The sequence below is a fragment of the Lacerta agilis genome, chromosome 10 (genome assembly GCF_009819535.1).
Source record: "Lacerta agilis isolate rLacAgi1 chromosome 10, rLacAgi1.pri, whole genome shotgun sequence".
Taxonomy (NCBI): Eukaryota; Metazoa; Chordata; class Lepidosauria; order Squamata; family Lacertidae; genus Lacerta; species Lacerta agilis.
The window spans coordinates 9,461,991-9,488,812 of record NC_046321.1 but is presented as its reverse complement, the minus strand read 5'-3'; the positions used below and the strand labels follow the sequence as shown (position 1 = coordinate 9,488,812).

The window sequence follows — 26,822 nt, the reverse complement described above, 5'->3', positions numbered from 1 at the left end:
TTATTATTATTATTATTATTATTATTACTACGAGGTCTCACAGCAAAGGCACTAATCCAGGGGTCAGCAACCTTTTTCAGCCATGGGCTGGTCCACCATCCCTCAGACCATGTGGGGGGCCGGACTAATTTTTTTTTGGGGGGGGATGAATGAATTCCTAGGCCGTGCAAATAACCCAGAGGTGCATTTTAAATAAAAGGACACATTCTACTCATGTAGAAACACGCTGATTCCCGGACTGTCTGCGGGCCGGATTGAGAAGGCGATTGAAGAAGAAGAAGAAGAAGAAGAAGAAGAAGAAGAAGAAGAAGAGTTTGGATTTGATATCCCGCTTTATCACTACCCGAAGGAGTCTCAAACCGGCTCACATTCTCCTTTCCCTTCCTCCCCCACAACAAACACTCTGTGAGGTGAGTGGGGCTGAGAGACTTCAAAGAAGTGTGACTAGCCCAAGGTCACCCAGCAGCTGCATGCGGAGGAGTGGAGACGCAAACCCGGTTCACCAGATTATGAGTCTGCCGCTCTTAACCACTACACCACACTGGCTCCGGCCCCCGGGCCTTAGGTTGCCTACCCCTGCACTAATCCTTTCGCCAAGGAACAAGAAGTATATGTACACTGAAAAAAACTACAATGTACAATGAGCTCACCACATGCCTGCTAACACTAAAAATCTAGGAGGAAGCATGACACTCTGAGCATTGTGACGGGCCCTGGCCCCAGCTCCAGTCTCTCAGCTGCTTGGACATCACTGCGCCATCACTGCCCTGGGCTTCTAGAGTTGTATCCAAAGCTGTTGTTCCATTTGCACAACCAACTTAGGCTTGCCTAATAGAACTTTCCCCCTGCATACGCTCAAAATCTGCTCCAGGTGCTTGTGGGACCCTCTGGAGGAGATTATTTATTTATTTATTTTTACGGGGGGGTTCAGATAGAGCTGAGGAACGGAAAGTCCAGTTGTATAAGTGGAACGCAGCATGGTCTACAATCCCTAATGCAGGGCCGGATTGAGGTTTCATGGGGTCCTAAGCTACTGAAGGTAATGGGGCCCTTTATATGTCAAGCTGTTCTTTGTCAACAACAAATTGTCGCTGTTTTTGTTGTTGAATATATGCCATATTGTAATTTATGGACCTAATAGATATCTAAAGCCATTTGCACATGCAGAATTTAGGCACCCTATATATTTGTTGTTGTTCAGTCGTTCAGTCGTGTCCGACTCTTCGTGACCCCATGGACCAGAGCACGCCAGGCACGCCTATCCTTCACTGCCTCTCGCAGTTTGGCCAAACTCATGTTAGTAGCTTCGAGAACACTGTCCAACCATCTCATCCTCTGTCGTCCCCTTCTCCTTGTGCCCTCCATCTTTCCCAACATCAGGGTCTTTTCTAGGGATTCTTCTCTTCTCATGAGGTGGCCAAAGTACTGGAGCCTCAACTTCAGGATCTGTCCTTCTAGTGAGTACTCAGGGCTGATTTCTTTGAGAATGGATAGGTTTGATCTTCTTGCAGTCCATGGGACTCTCAAGAGTCTCCTCCAGCACCATAATTCAAAAGTATCAATTCTACGGCGATCAGCCTTCTTTATGGTCCAGCTCTCACTTCCGTACATTACTACTGGGAAAACCATAGCTTTAACTATACGGACCTTTGTCGGCAAGGTGATGTCTTTGCTTTTTAAGATCCTGTCTAGGTTTATTCCTATATATAGAAATGAGCAAACCAGAGATATTTTAGGGGGCAGGCTAGCAGGCGGGGCCTATTACTTACATCATAGGAGCCTACACAACACAAAACACTGTTGCTGTGTGTAGGTTTTATTTTATTTGTTTTTTATCTTATGTTTTGGAAATGTACATCCAGTTTGTTTTCCTTTACATTTTTTGGGGGCCCCCTAAGCTATAGCTTAATTAGCTTATATGTAAATCCAGCACTGCCCTAATGGTTGGCGGCTGGGTCGGAGAGTTTTAATTGATCACAGTCTCCCCCAGAGTGCCTCCTTCTGGGCAGCGAAGGGAATTGAAATGGCAACTCCCGCCTGGTGGTGGTTGATGCACTGCAGCTGCCTCCCACTAGGTCTATTTGTAGGTGCCCACTGATGTAGAGATGCTTTGCCATATGTTTGCTCAAACCTGAGGATGCTCCTATGCTGTTAGGTTGACAGCTGGTTGTTTTTGACTAGTTTAATCACCAAAACTGCACTCTGGGACAATAAACCAGTCAGTTGGGGTTTCCCCCCCTGTTTTCTCCATCCCTGGGCTCACAGGGGCAAAACGACTTTTGCCCTCACCACTGACAGTTCCCTTCTTACAACAGTAAAGAGGATGTCACTGCAGTTGTGCAGAAAAATGGAAGAAGCACCCGTTTCCTTTTCCCTGCAGGAAGCCAAGCATTGCTGGAATATGAGCAGGTGGGTTTAAGACCAGCCCCAGGCTTGGACCATGCTGACCTCCAGGGTCCTGAGCATCACCCTGGTGAGCTCCCAGGGGCTTTGTGTGGTGGCAGAATCAGTGCAGCAGGCACTGATGGGCAGCAGCACAGCCTGGTGACCAGAAGAGAAGCTGCCATCTCAATTCACACTGAATGTCAAATTAAGACAATGGCTGCTGCAGTTCCTTCCGCGGTGCTTTGCTTTGGAGGACCAGACCAGACCATATTGGAATGATTACATTTTAGAAAAGAGGGCACTGCCATCAGCGGTGGGCCATCTGAGGCCCATGGGCTCCAGCATCTACTCCACAACGCCAGGAGCTGATGCCTGAGCTGCACTGACAGAGGGTTGCAAGCACGTTCCCCGTGGGTTCCTGTAACTGCTGTCAGAAGCAACAGCTCCTACAGTCACAAAGAGGCTTCCGGCCACATGGAGGCTGCTGTGTGAAACAGCCCATAGATTTCATTCTACCGTACATAAACATTACTGGACATGGAGCAGAGCTGCCTTCAAGATCACAGGGAGGGCAGTATGGGAGAAGCCCTCCTTCAGATACGTTGCGTCTCCAGCCTTTAAAGCAGAAATGTGGAAGGCATCAAGAGCAGCAATCCACCCCACAGCGGGGCGGGGGGGGGGAGAGTGCTGGTGTTATAACAACCAAATAGATGCAGTTGGGGGATACATTTCCAGCTGGGCCTTCCGACAATGTTTGTGTTCACAACAACAGCAACCCCTTTCCCTCATTTGCAAAGGAGAGAGCCCCAGCCCTGGCTCCTTCTAATGCCAGAGAAAACTCACTAAACCCAAATCCTGCTGGGCTACAAAACAGCTAAAGCTCAGCTTCTGCTCATTTTGCCTGTTCAGCACTGACCTACTTCAGAAGAAAAAAATGATGCATTACCCCAGACTCTGTGATGAGAATGAGGCTTGCTTCCTTCTAGCTGCAAATCATCTAGTTATGTGCCTCTTCTGTAATTCACATGCCCTCCATGTGTATCCATTTTAATGGGGACAGTATCTGGTTCCTCCTGCCCCCAGACTGCAAGTGTGCACAGAATTTCTAAACAGGGCTGGATTTACCTGTGATTTCTACCAATTCAGGTTGATTTATTTGGAAGCTGGATCTTGCAGCTCTGTGAACAGTCTAACACTGGGACAAGGATCATGTGGTCCTCCAGGTGTTGTTGGACCTTACCTTCCATCAACCCCAGGTAGCAGAGCCAATAATCAGGGATAATGGGATGTAAAGCCCAGTAACATACAGAGAGAGATAGTTTTCCCCACCCCTATGGTGCATACACACTTCTTATATTAGAATCTATGGAGACTGAGCATCTATGGAGACACACACACACACACACACCCCAACCTAAAGGCACAGTGCAGATGTAAATAATATTAGTGAATCTCTTTCTACCACTGAAGTGGAGAGAAAGTGAAAGTTGCTAATATCAATATGAAGGAAAAAGGTAACACAGGCATAGGCAACCTCGGACCTCCAGATGTTTTGGGACTACAACTCCCATCATCCCTAGCTAACAGGACCAGTGGTCAAGGATGATGGGAATTGTCGTCTCAAAACATCTGGAGGGGCCAAGTTTGCCTGTGCCTGAGGTAACACAACCATACATTATGGAATGCAACAGCTACAGTTTTGTCCTGTAGAATGTTTGTGTGCTGGACAAATGGACACCCGTCCACCACAGAAGTCACTAATTTCCCTACCCGCCCATCCCCTCTAGCTTCACGAAGTGTTTGTGTCAGTTTTTCAGAAAGTGCTATGTCCCAAATTACATTATACAGTTTTTTGTTCCTTTAAACCCTTTGCGTCTGTCCCATTTCTAGTGATCAATATTGTTGCTGCCAATAATAGGGATTCAATTAAATGTTTATATAATGTTTACATGTTATTATATTATATTATATTGTATTGTATTAGTTTATATAACAACCCTTGCACTGAATATACCCAGCAATGCTATTTCAAGTCTTCGTCTTTTTTCTAGATAGCCCGTGCACAAACTAAATCTATTGCATTTTTCTTTTTTTGCTCCTGAAAATCAGCTCTTGAGAAACTGGATTCATTCCAAAAATGCAAGCTTATTGCAGGTTGATTCTACATTATCCTACAGTGCATCCATTTGCAAACAGATGAAAACAGGTGCAAGAGGTCTGAGCACTGCAGGGTGTATCCAAAATCTGGTGTATCCAACCTTCCAGGTGGGCATATACCAAGCTTGCAATCACCACTTCCTTCTTCATTCACCTGGGGCATACAGTATATAGGATGGAGAAGGTGTGACTTGTTGGAGATTCCTGACATGGCTAACCTTATCAAGGAGAGGTTTTTCAAATGTGTATCTACACCAAGCCTTGTGGATGGTAAGACCAAGAATCAGACAAGATTGAAAGCTGCATGACGAGCATGAATGATTCTGGACTGAGAAAAAACTACATTTATGGTGGGTTAGTGTGTACACAGCCCTAATCTACCATCTATATATATTTGAACCACACACACAAACCTACAAGATCTTCCCCACTGCTGATCAGTGACTGAAAGTGAGGTTGCAAATCTATCACAGGGCAATTCCCTACTTGTGGTGGGACTAAGGGTCAGTGACTGGCTGCCATCGAATCTGTTCCATTGCCCATAAAGACCTAGAGGCAATCAGGCAGCCAGACATAGGCAGTTGACTGTTCCGAGAAGCATTAGGAGAATGGCTCGGTTTTGCAGATTTTCAAACATCGTTCAACCTTTGCCACAAGTTAATAACTCTCAATTACCTGAGCCCATTTCAGGCAAATTAAGAGCACTTGTCTGGAAGTAGGCCACACTGTCTCAGCGCTGCCGGACCACGCATCAGTGAGGGCGGAAGTTGATGAGGGAAGTGAATAGTCTGGTCAAGTAACCTCACTGATTGGTTTTGTGCCTGCTTGGAAAGGGAATAGCTGGATGGGGAGAAAAGGCCATCGTCCTCTTCGGGAAATGTTTCAGAACTGCTTGTTGGCCAAGGAATGGCACATTTCCCTCCAAGGAAGCAAACGGAGTGTGTGTGTGTGTGAGAGAGAGAGAGTGAACAAATTTCTCTTTTGAGGAATGTGCAGTGACTAAATCCAGCATGTTTTCAATCTTTCCACCTTCCAGATGACCTTCCCCGCATCAACTTTGTCTGCTGACGAAGTTCTGAGACATTCGCCATGCAAGCTCTCAGTGTTGCAGAGGTTTTTGGGGAGTCCTCCTCAGCACTGCACATTCACATGAGCAGCTGAATAATCAATACTTCAGCACCAACTTGGTCCACCATGCCTAATACAGAGGAATCCCTAAACTTGTTAAGGAACCCCAGGATTTCCTACAACATAGTTAAAAATCAATGAAACCCAAGCAAGGTTTGGTACCATTAAAATGATACCAAAGCTCTGGGTCCATGTATCAGACAATCGAGAGCAAGTGCACAGCAAAGACATATTGGGATCTACTGGAAGATCACCAGATTTGCCGTAGGTCGGCAAGGACTCCCAATTGTTTAACAAAAAGTAATCTGCCACTCACAACCAAATTAGGCTGCTAAGAGTCTCGTGTTATTATTTAAAAGTATTGCAAGCTGATATATATATATATATATATATATATATATATATATATATATATATATATATTTTAAAAGTCTCTAAGCATCTGTAAGTAATTTGTAGTAACTCAGGTGTAGGTTTATAATTATATATGCAGCACCATCTAGTTTGTGGCTTTTGGGGTGGAGCAAGCAATTGACTCCATCCCTTGGGCCACTATTTTTCAGCTGGAGCCACTGCTCTGTACCTGACTCTGGTTGGTGGACCTTGTGGTCTAATAAAAAACAAAACAAAAATGTGGTTCTGGCAAGCTTGAAACCTGTGCACAAGTCTTTCCGGGGGAAGGCCGTATCTCAGTGGTAAAAGATCTGCCTTGCACGTAAATGGTCCCAGTCATGGCTAGGAAAGAACTCTGCTTGAAATTCTGGAGAGCTGCTGCCAGTCAGTGTAGACAACACAGAGCTAGATGGACCAGTGGTCTGACTTCTTGTGGTTCTGTGTTCCTGTGCCTGAATTGGAGACACAGAGACCCACCAGGGTCTCCTGTCTGAAGATTTGATGGATGTACGTACACACACAATAGATAAAATACTAATTAAATTATTTCTCTCTTAATTATTTCAATAAAAATACCCAAGGCAGCTACCAAGATATATTGCCACACACAACACACGTACAAATTCATCCCTCCAGGTAGAGCTGGGATAGAAAGGGCAGATCCATCCAGCTGCTGAGTGGAAAACAGCCTAAAAGGGTGTATTAGTATTTGGGTATAACAATGAAACTTCTCAGTGGATGGACGAGCTTGAGCAAAAATTGATCCATGGTCTCTTTGGAAGCTGGCAACTAATGCATGCCAACTAAAGGTAGACTGCTGCTATTAATGCAGCATCAGGGCATGTGTTGAGCTCTCATCCTTTGAAATGCTGTCAGCAGGTTAAATGACGGAGCCTTTTTAATATCCATTAATTGACAAATGGCAGGCTTACCACTGACATCGTGAGTCATGTTCAACCGGCACAAGTGGAAAGCTCCCCAGGCAATTATGGTAAAATGGCAGCTGCAAGGGTAATGCCTGATGCAAAGATAACAGAATCCTTCTCATCTGTTAAGTTCGTAGAGAATCAGGCGTCAGCTAAACACAAGGGCTGAAGGGTATGTAAAAGGACAGGGAGGAAACTAGGTTCGGTTCACATTATGTGAACAGGATTCGCACTTCCTGAAACAATGCGAATGCCAAAAGGCAGCTATCGTTTGAAATTTACGCATCTACGAATTTTGTAGTGTAGCTCTACACCTTCCCCAAAAAATTGTATAGAAATGGGTGCATTGGGGAATGGGTTTGCAAAAATGCCACTATTAGTGAAGATAACATGAATATTAGGGGAAACCGCTTGCAAAATTGTTTCAATTAGGCAAACAAACAAATGTAGAAACGTACACTAAAATGATGATTCATTTTTTAAGATTTTTTTCTTTTTCTTTTTGCAAGCAAACTGATGCAGAAATGTGGAAAAAATGAGAGACCTGAAACTGACAGATCCATCCATCCTTAATAATACAGGTGAAATTCGAAAAATTAGAATATGGTGGAAAAGTCCATTTATGTAAGCAATTGTTTTCATTAGCTACTGGAGTTTAATATATGAGATAGACTCATGACATGCAAAGCGAGACACGTCAAGCCTTGGCTTGTTATAATTGTGATGATTATGGCGTACAGCTGATGAAAACCCCAAAGTTGAAATTGTTAATTTGGGGTTCTCATCAGCTCTACGCCATAATCATCACAATTATAACAAATAAAGGCTTGACATATCTCGCTTTGCATGTCATGAGTCTATCTCACCTTTTAAGTTGAATTACTGAAAGAAATGTACCTTTCCATGATATTCTAATTTTTCGAGTTTCACCTGTATGTCAGGGTTCCTAAGCGTCACTGTAACATGTTTTCGAAAACCTACCTCCAAGCAAACATTGTTAACCATCAAATCTCTATATAGAACTCCCCCCCCCCCCCCGTATTTCAAATGCTTCAAATACATTATCCATTAAATGCTCACAAAAACTCTGGAATGCAGACACAACGGTTTAGCCATTGGCTGAATCTTCAACCGCAAGCCCAGTGAACCATTGGTGTTTTGTGTTGAAAAAGTGGTACACTGTTTGAAACACTAGAGGTCAACTTTCTCTCACTAGCCAGCCATGAGATGTTTCAGCTGTAGTAGCCATCACCTGGCATGATCACTTTAAGAAGTATGGGGCATACACAGGTGGCCTGGCCTTGAGTGTCACCCAGTCTAGGTGCTTGTGGCCCATTCCAATGTATAAATGAAGCTCATGGATCGACAGACTTGGCTCAGTGTTTTCAATAGAGGGGATGTTCCATGAACCAGCAAAGCTTCCAGAGAACTGCCAATGCCAGTTAAGAATCTGCAAAGCAAGATGAACCAATGCTCAAATACAGCAACAGGAGATCCCTTCATCTGTCCAAGGCATGCCATCCAACTGGATTGCTGTTAGGTGGATGTTGGAGAGACAAGGGAAACAGCAGGCATGACCTATTGGCAGATAGGAACCTGCTTTATACTGAATTTGCCTATTGATCAAGGGAAGTAATAGTACCACTATATTCTGCTCTGGTCAGACCTCACCTGGAATACTGTGTCCAGTTCTGGGCACCACAGTTCAAGAAGGATACTGACAAGCTGGAACGTGTCCAGAAGAGAGCAACCAAAATGGTCAAAGGCCTGGAAACGATGCCTTATGAGGAACGGCTTAGGGAGCTGGGTATGTTTAGCCTGGAGAAGAGAAGGTTAAGGGGTGACATGATAGCCATGTTCAAATATATAAAAGGATGTCATATAGAGGAGGGAGAAAGGTTGTTTTCTGCTGCTCCAGAGAAGCGGACACGGGGCAATGGATTCAAACTATAAGAAAGAAGATTCCACCTAAACATTAGGAAGAACTTCCTGACAGTGAGAGCTGTTCGGCAGTGGAATTTGCTACCAAGGAGTGTGATGGAGTCTCCTTCTTTGGAGGTCTTTAAGCGGAGGCTTGACAGCCATCTGTCAGGAATGATTTGATGGTGTTTCCTGCTTGGCAGGGGGTTGGACTGGATGGCCCTTGTGGTCTCTTCCAACTCTATGATTCTATGATCCTGCTAGTTCATGTGTTGTCCACACTGACTGGCAGCTGCTCTCCAGGGTTTCAGCCAGAGAACATTCCCAGCCCTCCCTGGAGATGCTGATGATTTAAATGGGGACCTTCTGTATGAAAAGCAGAAGTTCTACCACTGAGCTATGGTCATTCCTAGAGAAGCATACTTGGTGAATACAAACGCTGCCACTGCAGTTTGGTCCTTTAGCTAAGGCTGAACTCCCTTCCCTTGACATTTAGGAACATAGGAAGCTGTCTGATACTGAGTCAGACTACGATCCATCTGCCAGTCTTCTCTGGTTGGCAACGGCCCTCAAGCGCTTCAGACAGAGGATGTTCTCAGCCCTATTTGGAGCCGTCATGGATTGATCATGTGACATTCTGCACACAAAGGAGATAACGCTACCACTGAACTGCAACCTTTCCATGAGGTCACCAGGTCCAGATTCATTGCAGGCTTGCTATCCAGCTAGTTATGGGCATGCAAGGATAGCAGGCAATCTCTCTGCAAAACGGGCTCGCCTGGGCATTCACTGGAATACGGTGTATTTAAGACTGAGCGTAAAACAAAAGTCGCTTCCCAATGACATTTTAAATGCCAGGCGATCATATTGCCTCTGTTATAATTTCAACGTTATTATCCGAAGGGGCTCAAGCTGTGAAGAAAACAGATATGCTGCCAAGGAGGAGCACATTTCTATGATATATGCTGGCATTGTGAGGAGAAATTGATTGTCAAAACGGCATCCTTCAGAGGAAGAGTGACAAACGTGAGCTATGAGAGAAGGACAAAGGTCTAGGCTTGGCAGCAGTAAAGCCAACCGGAGGACCACATTGAACACCCGTCAACACCATTCACAGGAGAATGGGTGGAGGGAGCCAAAGGCAAGCAAAGAACATTCTTAAAATCTTGAATAGGAAAATAGGAAGCCGTCTTGGTGCAGCCAAAGCTTGGGATCCATCTAGCTCAGTATCATCTTTCCGGGGCGCTTGAGTGATTTGATCTTTGCAAATCCCAGTTCAAACTGCCCTGATTGGCGTGCGCACACAAGCACACACGCACGCACACACACACACATCAGACTAATGTACAGCTCAGAACTTAAGTTACCCACCGGCCTTTGCACTTTGGGAATGCTCTGAGCTGAAATGCACATATCAAAATATGTTTTTACAGGTGTATTTTGAGAGAAAATGCATTTAGAACCGCGTATTCTCAGGGGGGGACGTTTAGAGATGTGCATTTAAAAGCAAATTTACATGTGAAATTTCATCCCTTTTCATTTTTCGGGATTCAGATTAATGTGGAACTGGGTTGTAACAGACTTATGGGTAAACATAGACCAGTAATGGACGGATGTGCCTCCACTATTGCTTACGGTGACTGGCGGCAGTTCTCCGGGGTTTCAGAAAAAGGTGGCTCTTAGCACTATCTAGAAATACCAGGGATTGAACTTTGTAGCTTTTTAGGATACAGAATGTGTGCACCCACTGAGCTGGGGGCCCTTCCCAAGAGAGAGGGAGCATTCGACATCAGAAGTTAGGCATTTTGCAGGAAATTATTTGGTCCCCCTTCACACATGAAAATTGAGCTTGGGAGTGTGGGCAAAGCAATTAAAGGCTGATGATTCTAAATAGGAACAATTATTCCAGAATTACTTTAGAGCATCACTTTTATTGCTCCAATTAGTTTTTATTTTCCAAAGAGATTCTCTCGTGTTGGCATTCCTTTCCCCCCAATGAGTTGCCTATCCTTTCCTTTCCCCCCCAAGAGCTAATTCTCTCCCTGCCCAAACATTACGTGGAGCTTCCTGCAAAACCTGGACTTCGCTCTTTCCCCAAAACCTCCTGCCACCAAATGCAGATAACCGTGTCAGAAGAGATTGTTATGTTTTTTGCAACAATAAGTGATTCAATCCCGAAACAGCGCCACAGTGAAAGGAATTAGTTGAGCTAAAGAAATCGAAGGAAGCAAAACCTCCCCAGCTCGGATCTAAGGCGCTTGTGTGATATGCATATTCTGTGGGGCATCAATGACTTCTCCCAATCTCTAGTGGGCCATTTCTTGACGATAAACTTTTTTTTTTTTTTTTTACGTTTCATGAATTTTTAAATTGCCTAAATTCTCCCACTCTGCCATTCACACACAATTTCCGAGTTGCTGTTGTTGTTGTGGCTATTATTATTACAACGTGTGGGATTAATTATGAAACTTGATTGCCTTAGCTAAAATTACTATAAAATAGTAGACAATTAAAATACACCGAAACCCATTTTTAAATGTTTAGAAGAATGACTTTTCTCTCTCCAATGGAAGCAAAATAAATAAATCATATTAGTCACCGGGTTTTAGTTTGCGTGACAAGAAACAAATAAGCAAACAATGAAAATGTGTGGGATTGAAGGAAGATATACCATATCTGATAGACAGAAACTAGTCTGTTGAAAAAGCAGTGCGATATCACTATTAATAATTTTTTTTTAAAAAAAACTACATCTCCTGCATGTTGAATAAGCACTATCTTAATTTAATCTCATACATCCACGTTTGGGGTGGGGTGTTATTTTCAATTGGATTAGAAGCCCACTATTGATTCAATTTGTTTTTGGTTTACACAATGCCTAAATTAATAATAATAATAATAATAATAATAATAATAATAATAATAATAATACTTTAAAATCTAGGCATTGTATAAAGTAAAAATAAGATCATGGACTTTATACTGTCTAACAATAGCTGTAAAGATGAGCAGAGAAGAAGAATATATTGGATCCCCCTGCCCGCAGCTTAATTTACCATGTGTATCACTGAAAATCCTTATTCAGTTTTGAAGCTTTTAATCTTCATTCAAGGTTCCTTTTATTACTCCTCCTTCCTTAGGCTTTTCATCAATGGCTGCCAAAGGAATCGGAACAGAGCAACCCACAATGAACTATCAATGTGGAACAATTCAAAATGATACAGCCAGCCAGATCAATGCTAGAACTGTCTGCCAAAATACGAACATACGATAAGGAAACAGAACCAAACAACAGCTGATAACAAGGTACACAGTTTCTCACTGGCAATAGGTGCTGAGCACTTTCTCTCTCTCTCTCTCTCTCTCTCTCTTTTTGGGAGGGGAGGTTTCCAGGTCTTTTTATAATGTATATTTTGTGATTTAATATTTTTCAATGCAGTTGAGAATTTTCTCTTGTAAGGCAATCGAAAAAAACATGGGTGCCTCCCCGACTGAATTTCTACCAGACTCTGTGCCCCTCTCAGAAAGGGCGCTACACAGACAATGAAACCCTGTACTGTATAGATTAAATTCTGCAGTACACTGAATATCTTAAAAGAAGAATAAAACCAGCTCTTCAAATATATCATCAACCACCACATAATTAACACATTGGCATACATGTGAGAAAATTTGACTCATCTCAGAGATGAGGGAGATAATTCAAAGACTAGTCTTAATGGATAACTCATGGCACTTTTCTATGGCACCCAATCAGCTGCACATGATTATATTCTTGAGTCATTAAAACATAAAACTCAAAATTTAGTTGGTGTCTGTGACACTCGGGTCTGGTCAGTGAGTAAAGAAAGAAAAAAGGAGCGCAATGGAATCCAAAGTGATAAACAGAGTTGTTAGACTGCCGCATCAAAATGTAAGAGCACAGTGCCCAAAATGAACAACCGTGCCCATATTAATATAATCGATAATCACTCTAATCTCTACAAAACTGGAGGTGAACTCCAATGCAGATACAGGACTCTCTGGAACCCATAATCCACTGTTCATTTGAATAGGAACAACAGATCCACGCCTGCAAAGGAATGTTTATATGGACTTCTGGCCTCCATTGAACTGAATGAGTAGCCCTTCTGCGAAATCACTTGGTGAGTGAAAGCCACCCAGCATTGTTCTCCCCGTCAATTTCAGTGATGTGAGATGTCTTTATCCATCACATTAGTGTCTGCTACTGGAAAAAATACAAGCATCCCATTTTTCAATTTTTTATTTTGCCAAATACCATTATGTTCTCTTGAATTACTTCATCTCTTGAGCGGTCCAAACATTCCCTTAGTATTGCAGTAAGGGTTAGCTTTCTACCTAGTGCTCAGGGCTAAGAGATTTCAATATACAATATGATGTTTTATGGTGCACGAGGGATGCTGTACCATATATTTTGGGGTGGCTCTTATAAACCATGCTCACTCTGATCCAGTGATTTGCTATCAAGAGGTCCAGAGAACACACAATGTTCCCTTAAAGAATTAAGGGTTGTGCCACTTACAGGAGGAAGCTACTAAGAACTTTGTGATCAAGGACATTCTTCCTCCATCCCTCCAAAAGGCAGAAGGTCACATGTTCTTAGATTAGAGTGAGTAAGCACAGAGCGGTTTGATGATGAAGCTTGGTTTGCTTACAATGGTATAAAAATCCAGCGATGGAGACCAAGCTGATAAGTGTGTGGTCCTAGGAACTACTATGCTATCAAAGGTAAGGACGGGCAGTTTTATTAGCTGTGATATACTCCTGGTGATGTAAGCTGGCCCAGGGAAAGGAAACCAGAGGGTAGGGCAGCCACAACATTTGAGAGACCCCCTCAGCCAAAGTGGACCCGATGGAATATCTTAGCCTGGGAAATGTAAATAGAGAATTCTCTGAGCTTCGTAGGTGCTCATGTGAAGTCAGAATGGGGTGTGTGTGTGTGTGTGTGTTGTTGCCCTTTGTGGTGCCCTGGCTAATACCTCAACGTACCACCCTCTGGACTTAGCCCCTTGGTTCTTCTACACCACAGACAACTGCCACTGGAAAATAAGGCAATGCATCACATTTCATGTGACTGAAAAATAGAGCCAGACGAAGTCCGCAAAGGGCACAACAAGGAAATGAACCATCTACGCAATCTCTTAATATCAGCTGGGATCACCAGCAGCTACCCTCCAAGGGTATTGTTTCATGGCAGTTTTTTATGATGGAATTCCAGAAGGAAGTACTGGTGGACTTTCTTGCCCTACTCAACTTGCCCAGGCTGTGGCGGTATCTACATCAGTACAAGTGACTGAATACTTACACTTTCAGTGTCAGCTTAGCCTATTAAAGTAATACGCACTAGGCATTTGGTATAGCACCCAATTCAAATGTTATTATCTTAAGAGTAATAAGAAACCAATCCACAAGTGTGTGTGTGTGTGTGTTTTGGGAGGGAGGGTATCCACTGCTTTCTTGTTGATTATTGGAGTCGTAAATAAAGCTTAAAAGAGTTGAGAACTATAATATGTATTTCAAACCGGCAATGTTTAAAGATTAAGCAGATCCAAAATTATACGCAGCAGCTTTCATGAACATTGCAATATCTTACGATAGTTGTTCTTCCCCAGGCAAACAAAACAACCTTCAAAAAAATAAAGAAAATGACATCTTCTAACAGTTTACGAGAGACAAAAAAACTGACAACCCTTTTCCATCTACATCGATTAACCCTAATCTAATATTCTCAAGCATTAAATAACTCCTTGCTAAAGACAGCATTGGTTGTTCTCACCTAGGATATAAAATTAATGGTTGGGCAACAACCCATTGACCACGCTATGAGGCTCATTCCCATTCATTTCAGTAGGGATTTGCAGGGGGAGAACTTCCTTGTGGATTGTGCCCTTTGCCGAAACTTTTGAGCCGCTCACCCAACAGGCAGCGTGAGAAAGATTAAACGGGTTCACAGGCTTGTGGCGTCTCTTCGGGCATCTGGGATGGGCAGCCTAAAAGGGCAACATGCTTACATGACAAACGGCCCTTCATGGGCAATCAAGCTGTACAACTGTTCATTCATCAGCGTTGATGAATCCAAAGGCTTCCCAAAGAGAATTACACACAAACCGAACCAACTGCATCTTTGGCAGGGGGTGGGAGAGAGAGAGACTGTAATGATGCAATTGTTTTCCACTCTCGAGAAAGTGCAAGGTCATATATCCTTATTTAAAGACTGGACACCCCCCTAGTATTCTTCCTCCGGTCCCAGCTGAAGCCAGCAAACTATTCTGTATTAATTGTGCAGACGGGATGTGTGCAATCCCTGGAAAGCATCAATCTTTATAGCTGTTTGGACCATCCACTAAGTTATATTTCTGCATCGTGATGAGATCTTATAACACGATCGCTAAGGCAGACTATATACAAGAGTTAGTGCTGATACAGCTCATGTTCCTTAATGGAGGGGAGGGGGGGAAACCCTGAGTGGATGCAAAGCTATTTATCAAAGCCTTTTAAAATATAATTCTGCATCGTTTTGAAACAGAGGCATAGTATGGGTACTAAAAGGGGGGGGGAGGAGAATTATGGGCTTCTAGACAAGCTGGAAGACTTCCCCTCGCCCCACAACTCCAGAAGGCAAGATTCTGAAGGAACAATTTTACACGATTATCATCCTTCAATGGGTGAGCTGAGGAAGTATTTCCATAAATTTAAGTGACAGCCAAGACACCACCAGATTCAGGTAATAAAACCCTGGTGTTCCAAGATGGTTATCTGTAATATCTTTTCTGACTGATTTGGAGGGGCCAGCAGTAAGAATGTATAAAGCTGAGAGGAACATAAGTGGACATTTGTGCATTGACAGATCTTCTCAAAAACTATTTGAGAGCGTCAACTTGGCACTCTCCTGGGTGAACGATGGGTAACAAAACAGCAACAAAACAAAACAAAACAAGCAACTGGAGCACATACCATTGAGGCTCCGAGTCAAGCGAAATGGTCGATTTCGGAAACCCACCATTCCCAACAACAGACACCATGTTCTAAATTTAGGATTATCCGAAACTGGACTGTGGAAAGCATCAACGATGCATGTGTATTATGCACAATGCATATGACAGAGAGGCTCTCCCATACTAAATGTGACACCCCCACCTCGGCAACACATTAATCCTCAGCAGCTGAAACAGATGGCTATTTCATGAATAGTTCATCTCAAACGCTCCATCAGCTAAGAAATCTACAGCCCCAAGAGAAAAATTACCGGGGAAGTGGGTGGGGTGGAATTAGGTGCAACAACTTTGAATGAATTTATAATATGGCCGGCACCAGACTATATGGGAAGGAAGTGAATTTCTATTCCTTTTTTTCTTTTTAAAAAAATGATAGTTTTGAAGACCATGGACAAAGTTTTATTCGAACTTCTACCTTGTGCACACTTTCCACTAAAGAGACACACCACGTAGCCTGTGCTGCAATCTCATTTCTTCCCTTTTAATTATATAAATTCAGCATGGTCATATTCTTGTTTGCAAAGTCCGGCATGATTATTTCATATGGGATTAATTTTGTTTTCCAGGAATGATGTTATGTTAGGGTCCAGATTTACTCTGTTGAATTTTTTTGCCTTTCATTCCTAGAGAACCCAAAATACACTTTATTTTCCTTTCCTGTTGTCAGGCAATGATAGAGCAACTGGAACTTTAAAGATCAAGTGGCCAGGCAGAAAATTAACCAAAATCTGTTTTCCCTTCGTGAAAATCTAGCATGCACATTGTCCAATCAATCTCTCTAGTCTTTTCATCCCTGTATACAAGAATAATCTTCCCAATAATTAACACTAAATTTACCATGCATCAGCCAACACTGGCAAAATTCTCTGCTTTAATTTCCTTCCTGCTCTGTCACAAAAAAACTGACCAGATTTCCCACATATTCAAACAGTCTGCATCTGTGGCTAATTTATTTTTTTAAAGCATTTTCTTTATTAATCTGAGCAGGTTGCGCCTCCCCCCTCTCCCCCCCCCCCCGCGAACAAGTTAAGATTTCTAAGCAGGAGGCAAAATATCTGTATAGGAATTTCCACAGGATGTGAAGAGTGTGCCTTTCTTAAAAAATAAAATAAAAGAAAACCCTGTAAGGCTCAGCACTGCGTTTCCCCACATTAAATAAACAGAATATAAATCATACTTATCGGGTCTCTGCTGTACAGCTACCATAAACCCCCCCCCCCCAGTTTCCCTGATAGAGAATGTTGCAGATCAAACACAACGGAGGGTGTGTGGGGGGGATGAGTGCAAGAAACACACACACACACACACACACACACACACACGAGACCACAAAAGAATTTTCAAGTGACAAAAGAGGAGGAATTAATCCTTACTCTGCCACACAGACACTTATAGCAGCAAGTCGGTAGCCAGAGAGAGAGAGAGAGAGGGGGAGGGGGAGAGAGAGAAAGAGAAAGAGAGAGGGAGAGGGAGAAATCCAGGGCTTTTGTTTATACCGTCAAAACCCTCTAGGAAAAGAAAGCACACAAAATACAACCACCTAGAATCTCGGGAACTGGCATGGTCTGAGGTTCGGATGCTGCCGGGCAACTGAGTCGGTACTTACATTCTGTCGGAAACTAGCAAACGGCTATCAACCATCATCTCCGGCAGAAAATCCAGCTTGAATGAAGAAGTCATCTTCTTCTTCTTCTTCTTCCCCTCCTTCTTCTTTTTCTTTTTCTTCTTCTTCTTCTTCTTCCTCTTGTCTTTCCTCCTATGCACACCGTTCTGGTCTGGCAAATAAGAACGTTCCTCTTGCTTGTCTGATTCAACAACTGCACTGGCCAAGAGACAGGCAAGGACAGGTGCGGGAGGCCTCCCCAAGGCAGCAGTCAGAGTCGGCAGTTGTCACATTCTCTCCCCCTCTTGTTTTCCTCCAATCCCCTCTGAAATCTACTGCTGAGGCAACTGTCTATAGAGCGCCAGGTGCTGAAAACGGGGGGCGGAGCCACTTCCCCACTGCAGCTAGAATTTAACCCCTGCAAACCCGGGCAGAGAGCCTTGGCAACGAGCTGGACGATGCACGCTCGAAATTGTGGACGGGCTCGATTTGTTTTAAAGGAGGTTTTCTTTTTTTGGGGGGGTGGGGTGGAGAGAGAGAGAAAAGGCAGCCTCCCTCAAATGCATAAGGAATCAGTTTCTCGGTTTCCAATCCGCTTTTGTTTAACTCACTCAGGATCCTGCTAACCGCTTGTTGTTGTGGCGGTGATAAAAAAGAGTTTTAGAAGGGTTTACAAAACAAGAACCACCACACACACAAAAAATATCCCCCTGTTGAACCCAAGGTCCGTTTATTTGGGCCTCATCCAACTTCTTCTGTTGGTTTCTCTGCACTCTGCTGCATTTAAAATAACCCTCATCTATGCAGGGCAAAGAAACAATCTGTTAACAAATTCATAAAATTATTTTTGGGGGGCTGAATGGGCTAAAGTGTTTGGCCCCTTCCTTCATTATCCAAGGAGACAGATAGATAGATGATAGACAGAAAAAACAGATTGATAGATTATAGAGAGATGGATAGATCATAAAAACGCAAACATGGAAAGGTGATTAATCGCACAATGGCTCTGATATTCTCAGGAACACTCATAAACCTTTTAGAATAAAGCCCTTTCTGATATCTGAGAATATTTATTTTAAAACATCCATAATGAATCCAGATGGGGTTATGGGAACAAGGGGAAGAAATCATCTTATGGGTGGGGGGAAACTTGCACTATGAAACCAAAGCAGTCAGGACTATGTGGATAAGAGAGAGAAAGAGAGAATATGTTTAAAGACCCTCTCGTATTTTACGTATTTATGGCTCGGTGTCCAATGGGCTTAAATGCCGATTGAGAAACTGATACCAACCCCTTAGGAATTTGAAGTATGAAGCAGTCCTACACCAGTCACTATAATAAATGAGGCACTTTTACAATAAGGCAGTAAATGTTTCAAGGCAGATTTCACCCTCATTCACTTGAGTTCAGCAGAACTAACTTTATGCAATAAAAAGCACACTTCTCATTTTCATCAAACAACTGTACATTGATTCAGGGACCCTAGTGCTCTGTTCAAAAGACTTGAAACTGATCGTGAGGCAATGTGAAAACTTCAGAAGGAGCAATTTCTTACTGCTGGGAAATATCCAATTACGGCATTCTGTTTGCACAACCGATCCACTTGTGCAAAAAAAAAAAAAAGGACTTCTTTTCCCTCTCCTCCCCTCTGAAACTCCCCATGTGCCCCCCAAATCTGCTCTGGGACAGACTGAGGGAGAATGGGGGGGCTGGAAAGAGTGAGAAAAGGAAGAGGCTCTTGGTGAGATGCTGGATCTCACCCACTATTTCCTTCCTTTTTATTTGTTCAACATACTGCAGCACAGAACTTTAACATTTTTAAAAAATAAAATAGACCTAACCAGAAATGTAGGAATTCAAGCTAAATCAAAACATAGTATCAGCATCACTGCGTTACTCTGCCCCAGCAAACAGATCTATACGTTATGTATTAGATTTTGCACAGAATATTCTCCAATTTCTATATTGGCATCTTAACATGGCTGAATAAAATTATGGGGGGGGGAGGGGAATGACTTGCCAAACGTTCTGGTTATTTCTATGCCGTTTGGCACCCGTTTGTTTTGATGTGACAGCTCAGCATCAGGTGTGATATCATCGCGGATGCCTAAATAAAAAGTCACAAGGATTGCCACAGCCAATCAAATTGAATACCAGTGAGGGCAAATGAGGCCGAGGACAGTGAGAGTAAAGGAGAAAGGAACGCAGCAGAAGTGAGGGGAACAAAAGGGACCGAGCAAGTGTCTGCATGAGTATTAGTTGCTGAATGGAGCAACTTTCTGCATGAATGAAAGCAGATACAAAACTAGGTCAGTCGTATTAGCAGAGCCCGTAAAATATATTAGGATATATTTATATACCCACTTGCACACACAAACACACACACATTTTATTTTTCAAAACTTGTACGCCGCTTAACTGTATATGAAACCTCTAATCCAGGGGTAGGCAACCTTAGGCCCTTGGGCCACAAGTGGCCCATGGGGGGGATTTAACCGGCCCACGAGCCACCCCTGAAACGAGCCGCCCACTCGGCGAGTCCCCGCATGCTGTGCTAAACCAGCGTGGTGCAGGGACACATTTCCACAGCACCAGAAATCGCATCTGTGCATGCACAGACGCAGAAAATCGTGTCTGCGCAGATTCAGATGCAGACGCAGGGAATCGCAGGCGCTTACGCACACGCGCAATCCAGCCCACGGAGGGATCTCTGCTGGAGTGAACCGCCCAGGAGAGGTAAACCTCGCCGACCCCTGCTCTAAGCACTATAAAATATACATTAAAATTATTAATAAAATCAATGTTAAAAACATGTTTATGAAAAATCAGAATGAGTAAGATCGACATCTAGAGTTCTATACAGTAAGAGGAAAGAACATATTAAAAATGCACATCTGCTTTACATGTCTGGGTCGGCTGCCCAAGGAGATAAGTTTTTGGTGGGTGTTGAAAAGAATGCAGTGCAGGTGTCTGCCTAAAGTCAATGGGCAGGGAGTTCCACAGTGCAGGAGCTGCCACACCAAGAGATAAGTTCCTCACAAATGCCAAATGAATGTTATGTGACACTCGTAATGCATATGTAGGTATGTACACCGTAGGTCAGCTTAGAACTAATAAAATATATGTTGAAATTCTTAGTGCAACTATACAGCCTTCAAAATATCAGCTTTAGTAATCGCTGAAGATGGAGCAAGACAGACGTTGGAAGAGGCTTGTTCTCTGTTGCTCCAGAAGGCAGGGCTAGAAGCAATGGTTAGAAATGGCAAAGAAGCAGATTTCAGCTAAACACGGGGAGAAAATTCCTAACAGAGAGAACTGTTGGGCAGAGAGAGGAACAGAGACTGCCTCCGGAGGTGGGTGGCCAATCCTTCACTACAGGCTAGACAGCCATCTGCCAAGGATTCTCTAGTTGCAACAGTGCTGTACTGAGGGGATGAACTTGGTCTGAGGTCCCCAAATACCCCCACACACATAGACCACTTGAACATTACTGATGGTATTGGCAGACCACATAATGATCTTCCCGCTTGCTCTAGTAGTTGTGCTGTGGACAATACTGCGTGGTACTCAATTGCATGATTATTGCTTCTCTAATTTCGCACATTCCGTTTTATTGCATTACAACTTGCATTTTAAATGACAGAAGCAATAAAAAAATACAGTTACAATCAATATGAATATTTAATACAGGCATGCCGCAGGGCACCTGAAGGAAGCTCTCAAACCACTGGTGGTCCACGGATCCCAGTTTGGGAAGCCTAGATCCAGGTCACCTCCCAAAATCCTTTCCAACTCCAGAATTCTTGATTTGTTTCTCCTCTTCTAAATATGCGTAGTGCAGTGGGAACTAAGCAGTGATAAGATCCATGCTGCTCCTATCAAAAGTTAAAATTTGAGCTACTTCACCCTGTTTCGTTTACCCACATTGCACCAAGGAACCTGTGGCTCCACAGAATATTGTAAGAACGAAAGGCAGGTTGCTCCAAGGAGCTTACAATATGAATTTTGTCAGTGTGAAAAACAGCAATGTGGGGAGGGGGTAAGGGAAGGAATTGCCAAGGGTAGCAGCAGCAGCAGCAGCAGCGGTGGAAGCTGCTCGGGCGCCTGGGGTGGCGCGCCCAGGGGCGGGACAAGCTGTCCATAGGGGGCAGGGCGCACCCTGGGGCCTCTGGAGTCTGCCTGCCTCCTCCCACTCAGCCGCCCTACAAAGGCAGAAGGTTTGGGCAGCGCGGAGCCTACACAAACTCAAACCACCGCGTCTCTCCCAGGAGAGCCGTGTGGCTTGGGCGTGCTGCAGGCCCCACAGTAAGTACTGCCTGGCATTTTGTTACCCCCCTCAGTGGTGAAACTTGGGGCGGGCAGCCCACACACACCACACACACCCTTCCTCCGCCCCTGGGTAGCAGTGTTAGAGAATCTGCCTTGCATGCAGAAGGTCGCAGGTTCAATCCCGGGCATCTCCACATAGAGCTGACAGGAACCCCTGTCTAAAACCTGCAAGTCAGTGTAGACAATGCTGAGCTAATAGACCAATGTTTTGACTCAGCTGCCTAAGCAAGCATGCAACGTTCCAAGGGTTAGCCATTGCTGATACGGCAACCTAGACAGGCTAATTCATCCTAGTTGGCTGTGAAAAATATTCCTACAAGCTGATGCACACAGTACATGTTACCCACTTCATTTCACTGTTGAAAAATAACTGCTACAGATCTCACTCATAACTCGCAATCTTCCCACGGTAGTCAAGTAGAATCCAAATCTCTAGTGCAAGAGATGGAAACTCTTGGAGAAGAGAAGGTTAAGGGGTGATATGATAGCCATGTTCAAATATATAAAAGGATGTCATATAGAGGAGGGTGAAAGGTTGTTTTCTGCTGCTCCAGAGAAGCGGACACGGGGCAATGGATTCAAACTACAAGAAAGAAGATTCCACCTAAACATTAGGAAGAACTTCCTGACAGTGAGAACTGTTCGGCAGTGGAATTTGCTGCCAAGGAGTGTGGTGGAGTCTCCTTCTTTGGAGGTCTTTAAGCGGAGGCTTGACAGCCATCTGTCAGGAATGCTTTGATTGTGTTTCCTGCTTGGCAGGGGGTTGGACTGGATGGCCCTTGTGGTCTCTTCCAACTCTAGGATTCTATGAAACTATCCTTGGTAACAACTAGTGCTCAAACATTGCTCATCATGTGCTGTTTCCCAAATCTGAAGTGTCCTACGGTCATATTTCTGATTTTTCCTACAATCATATTTATGCATCATTTCCTGGGGAAAGGACCTTCTATAACCCAGCCTGAAATTGCTGTGGGGGTCACTTGCTCATAGCAATGCTTGTTTGCTTGCCTTATGAATTTAGAAGCACAAAATATTTATCAAAAAGATCCATCTGATATACACACAATATACAACAGATTTCTATGCACATTCATATGTGGGTTCTGACCAGTGGGAATGGGCGAGCCTGCCAGTTTTGGTTTCTCTCCATTTCTCATTTTTCCTATCTTAAAGTTCAGTTCGCCACGTCACCACATCAGTTTCTGATTTTCAGTCCTCATGCAAATTCAACAGCACATTAGTAGAATGTGCATTTTTATGAACATTGCGCCCTGGTATATGTCTTTTGGTACACATTAATTGCCTGGAAAACCAAACTGCAAAATTCAGAGAAATGTGGAATTTGAAGTATGTCTGTGCTTCAGTTTGAACATTGTTTTAGAAAGGTCTAATTAGGTAAGCACGCCTTTAAATGCAAACACAATCTAATTTCTTCCCCATCCTTAAGGTAAAGGTACCCCTGACCGTTAGTCCAGTTGCGGACAACTCTGGGGTTGCGGCGCTCATCTTGCTTTATTGGCCGAGGGAGCCGGCGTACAGCTTCCGGGTCATGTGACCAGCATGACTAAGCTGCTTCTGGTGAACCAGAGCAGCGCACGGAAACGCCATTTACCTTCCCGCCGGAGCTGTACTTATTTATCTACTTGCACTGCTACTATGAACTGCTAGGTTGGCAGGAGCAGGGACCAAGCAATGAGAGCTCACCCTGTTGCGGGGATTCGAACCACCAACCTTCTAATTGGCAAGCCCTAGGCTCTGTGGTTTAACCCACAGCACCACCCATGTCCCTATCCTTAGCACTACCTAAATATGAGGTCTGTGCATCCTCCCCCTGCTACTCAATCAGCATGTTGTGTTTTGTAGGGAAATCACTATACATACAAAACCAGCAGACTGAATAGGTCTAAGCTCTTCTCCCATAATTAATTTTATATATGCTACAGATATTTTTATGGAGGAACAGCCAATTGTGCATTGCCCCTGCTTATTCATTTCATGTTTCACATTATTTTAGAGAAGGTGAGGAACCTGTGACTATCTAACAGTTGTTGAAGTCCCACTCCCATCAGCTCCAGCCAGCATGACCAATGGTCAGGGGGTTGATGGGAATTGTAGTCCAACAACATCAAAAGATGTTCTGCACCCATGATTTATAAGTCTGCAAGCAAGTCCTTTCCTTGGTTTTACATCTTTATGGCTAATATTCTTTCAACACAATCTCATGCATTTTTTCTCGGGAGCAAGCAGCACCTGGTTCAATGGGTCTTACTGCCATCGGGAATTGAGTGGGGTTAGGACTGCTGTCCTAGGCCTATGCAGACTTACAAGGGAGTAATCCTCACTGAATCCAGTGGCTAATTTAAAGGAAAAGGGGCCCCTGACCATCAGGTCCAGTTGTGTCTGACTCTGGAGTTGCGGTGCTCATCTCGCTCTATAGGCCAAGGGATCCGGCATTTGTCCACAGACAACTTCTGGGTCATGTGGCCAGCATGACAAAGCCGCTTCTAGCGAACCAGAGCAGCGCACGGAAACGCCGTTTACCTTCCCGCTGGAGCGGTCCCTATTTATCTACTTGCACTTTGATGTGCTTTCAAACTGCTAGGTGGGCAGGAGCTGGGACCGAGCAACGGGAGCTCACCCCGTGGCAGGGATTTGAACCGCCGACCTTCTGATCAGCAAGCCCTAGGTTCTGTGGTTTAACCCACAGCACCACCTGTGTCCCCATCCTTAGCACTATCTAAATATGAGTTCTGTGCATCCTCCCCCGCTACTCATTCAGCATGTTGTGTTTTGTGGGGAAATCGCTATACATACAAAACTAGCAGACTATGAATAGGTCTAAGCTCTTCTCCCATAACACTAGGTTAATTTTATATATGCTACAGATATTTTTATGGAGGAACAGCCAATTGTGCATTGCCCCTGCTTATTCATTTCATGTTTCACATTATTTTAGAGAAGGTGTTTCAGTGTATCTGAAGAAGTGTGCATGCACATGAAAGCTCATACCAAGAACAAACTTAGTTGGTCTCTAAGGTGCTACTGGAAGGAATTTTTTATTTTATTTTGTTTTGACTATGGCAGACCAACACGGCTACCTACCTGTAAATAAAAAAAATGCAGTTGCTTACAGTGATAAGGTACAGGTAAAGGGATCCCTGACCATTAGGTCCAGTCGTGTCCGACTCTGGGGTTGTGGCGCTCATCTCGTGTTACTGGCCAAGGGAGCCGGCGTACAGCTTCTGGGTCATGTGGCCAACATGACAAAGCCGCTTCTGGAGAACCAGAGCAGCACACAGAAACGCCATTTACCTTCCCGCTGGAGCGGTCCCTATTTATCTACTTGCACTTTGACGTGCTTTCGAACTGCTAGGTGGGCAGGAGCTGGGACCGAGCAACGGGAGCTCACCCCGTGGCAGGGATTTGAACCGCCAACCTTCTGATCAGCAAGCCCTAGGCTCTGTGGTTTAACCCACAGCGCCACCTGGGTCCTGTAGAGTGGCTAATTTAGCACCACTCTATTTTGCCTTGGTCAGACCGCAGCTGGAAGTTCTGTGTCCAGTTCTGGGCACCACATTTTAAGAAGGAACTTGATAAGCTGAAACATATGCTGAGGAGGGCGATCAAGATGATCAAGGGTCTGGAAACGAAGACTTATGAGGAACGGGAGGGAGTTGGGTATGTTTAACCTAGATAAGAGACTAAGAGCTGATATGATAGCCATCTTAAAACATCTAAGGGGCTGTCACATGGAAGATGGAGCAAACTTGTTGTAGTCTGCTCTGAAGGATAGGACCCGAACCAATGACTTCAAGTGACAAGAAAGGAGATTCTGACAAAACATTAGGAAGAACTTTTTGACAACAAGAAATGTTCGACAGTGGAACGGACTCCCTTGGTAGGTGGTAGACTCTCCTTCCTTGGAGGCATTTAAGCAGAGACTGGAAGGTGATCTGCCATGGATGCTTTAGTTGAGATTACTGCATTCCAGTGGTTTGGACTAGATGACCCTCAGGGTCCCTTCCAACTCTACAATTCTACTCTTCCAGTTAAACTTACACAGGGCTCTGCTGTTAGAACAACTTCCTCTTCGTACAGCAATAAGAACGAAGAATCCTAATTGATCCACAGTGCCTCTTTCAAATGAGACATTCTTGGGGTGCTCACCCAAAACATACAGTCCTCTTTCTCCTGGCAAACAGACCTTTTGTTATGAAAAAACAAACAAACCCCGGAACAATCAAGCTGTGTATCTGCATATTTTCAGCACACCATGGTATATCAAGTTCCCAAATAGCATTAAATTAACCCAGCACATGCAGTATGTGCATAATATGAAGTTTAAACCTAGTGAAGAAAAACCCAGCATATGCTACAAAGGGTCACTCGATTTTGTACCAGAACAAGGCAGCCACTATCCTTCCATGGAAAACAGCCATGCCTAGAGGTGATGCCGCACTGCAGCTGCATTAAGAGCAGTGCATGCCCTCCAACATTTGTCAGATGTGATTAGGTATACTTTAGTTTTATGATATGTGAATAGAGTAGCAGTTCCTTTTAGTTGGAGGGGGAGAGGGGATTTCAGAATGAGCTGTTCCCTCGAGAATCTCATTACTGGATTTCTATTTGCTTAGAATTTCCTTCCCTTTTGCTTACTGCTATAAAGCTTGCAAAAGCGGCTTAGAAATCAAATAAACAATGTATTACACACACAGCACGTGCAGTCATGAAGATCAGTAAGCAGAAATTGCTGACTCATTAAAAAAAAACACAGCAAAATACTGCTGAGCTGAAACCATGGAAAGCCACCGCCCATGTCTGTAGAAGCTAGATCATGGGTAGGCAAACTAAGGCCCGGGGTCCGGATCCGGTCCAATTGCCTTTTAAATCTGGTCCGGGAATCAGTGTGTTTTTACATGAGTAGAATGTGTGTTTTTATTTAAAATGCATCTCTGGGTTATTTC

General features: G+C 43.9%; 1 protein-coding gene across 21 annotated transcripts in view; it reads right to left on the bottom strand.

Annotated features, from left to right (window-relative positions):
• Nucleotides 1-26,822, bottom strand: part of CELF2 (CUGBP Elav-like family member 2) — a 515,803-nt gene that overhangs the window by 298,585 nt on the left and 190,396 nt on the right. For 2 of the 21 annotated variants that reach the window (XM_033161699.1, XM_033161701.1), the window contains exon 1: nucleotides 17,532-17,955. The exons of 17 other annotated variants lie outside the window; for them this stretch is intronic. In XM_033161699.1, coding sequence (XP_033017590.1) covers nucleotides 17,532-17,605 — 74 coding nt within the window. In that variant the 5' untranslated portion in view covers nucleotides 17,606-17,955. Of the gene's footprint in view, nucleotides 1-17,531; nucleotides 17,966-26,822 lie in introns of those variants that run through there. 2 more of the 21 variants (XM_033161684.1, XM_033161704.1) reach the window with 2 other exon arrangements.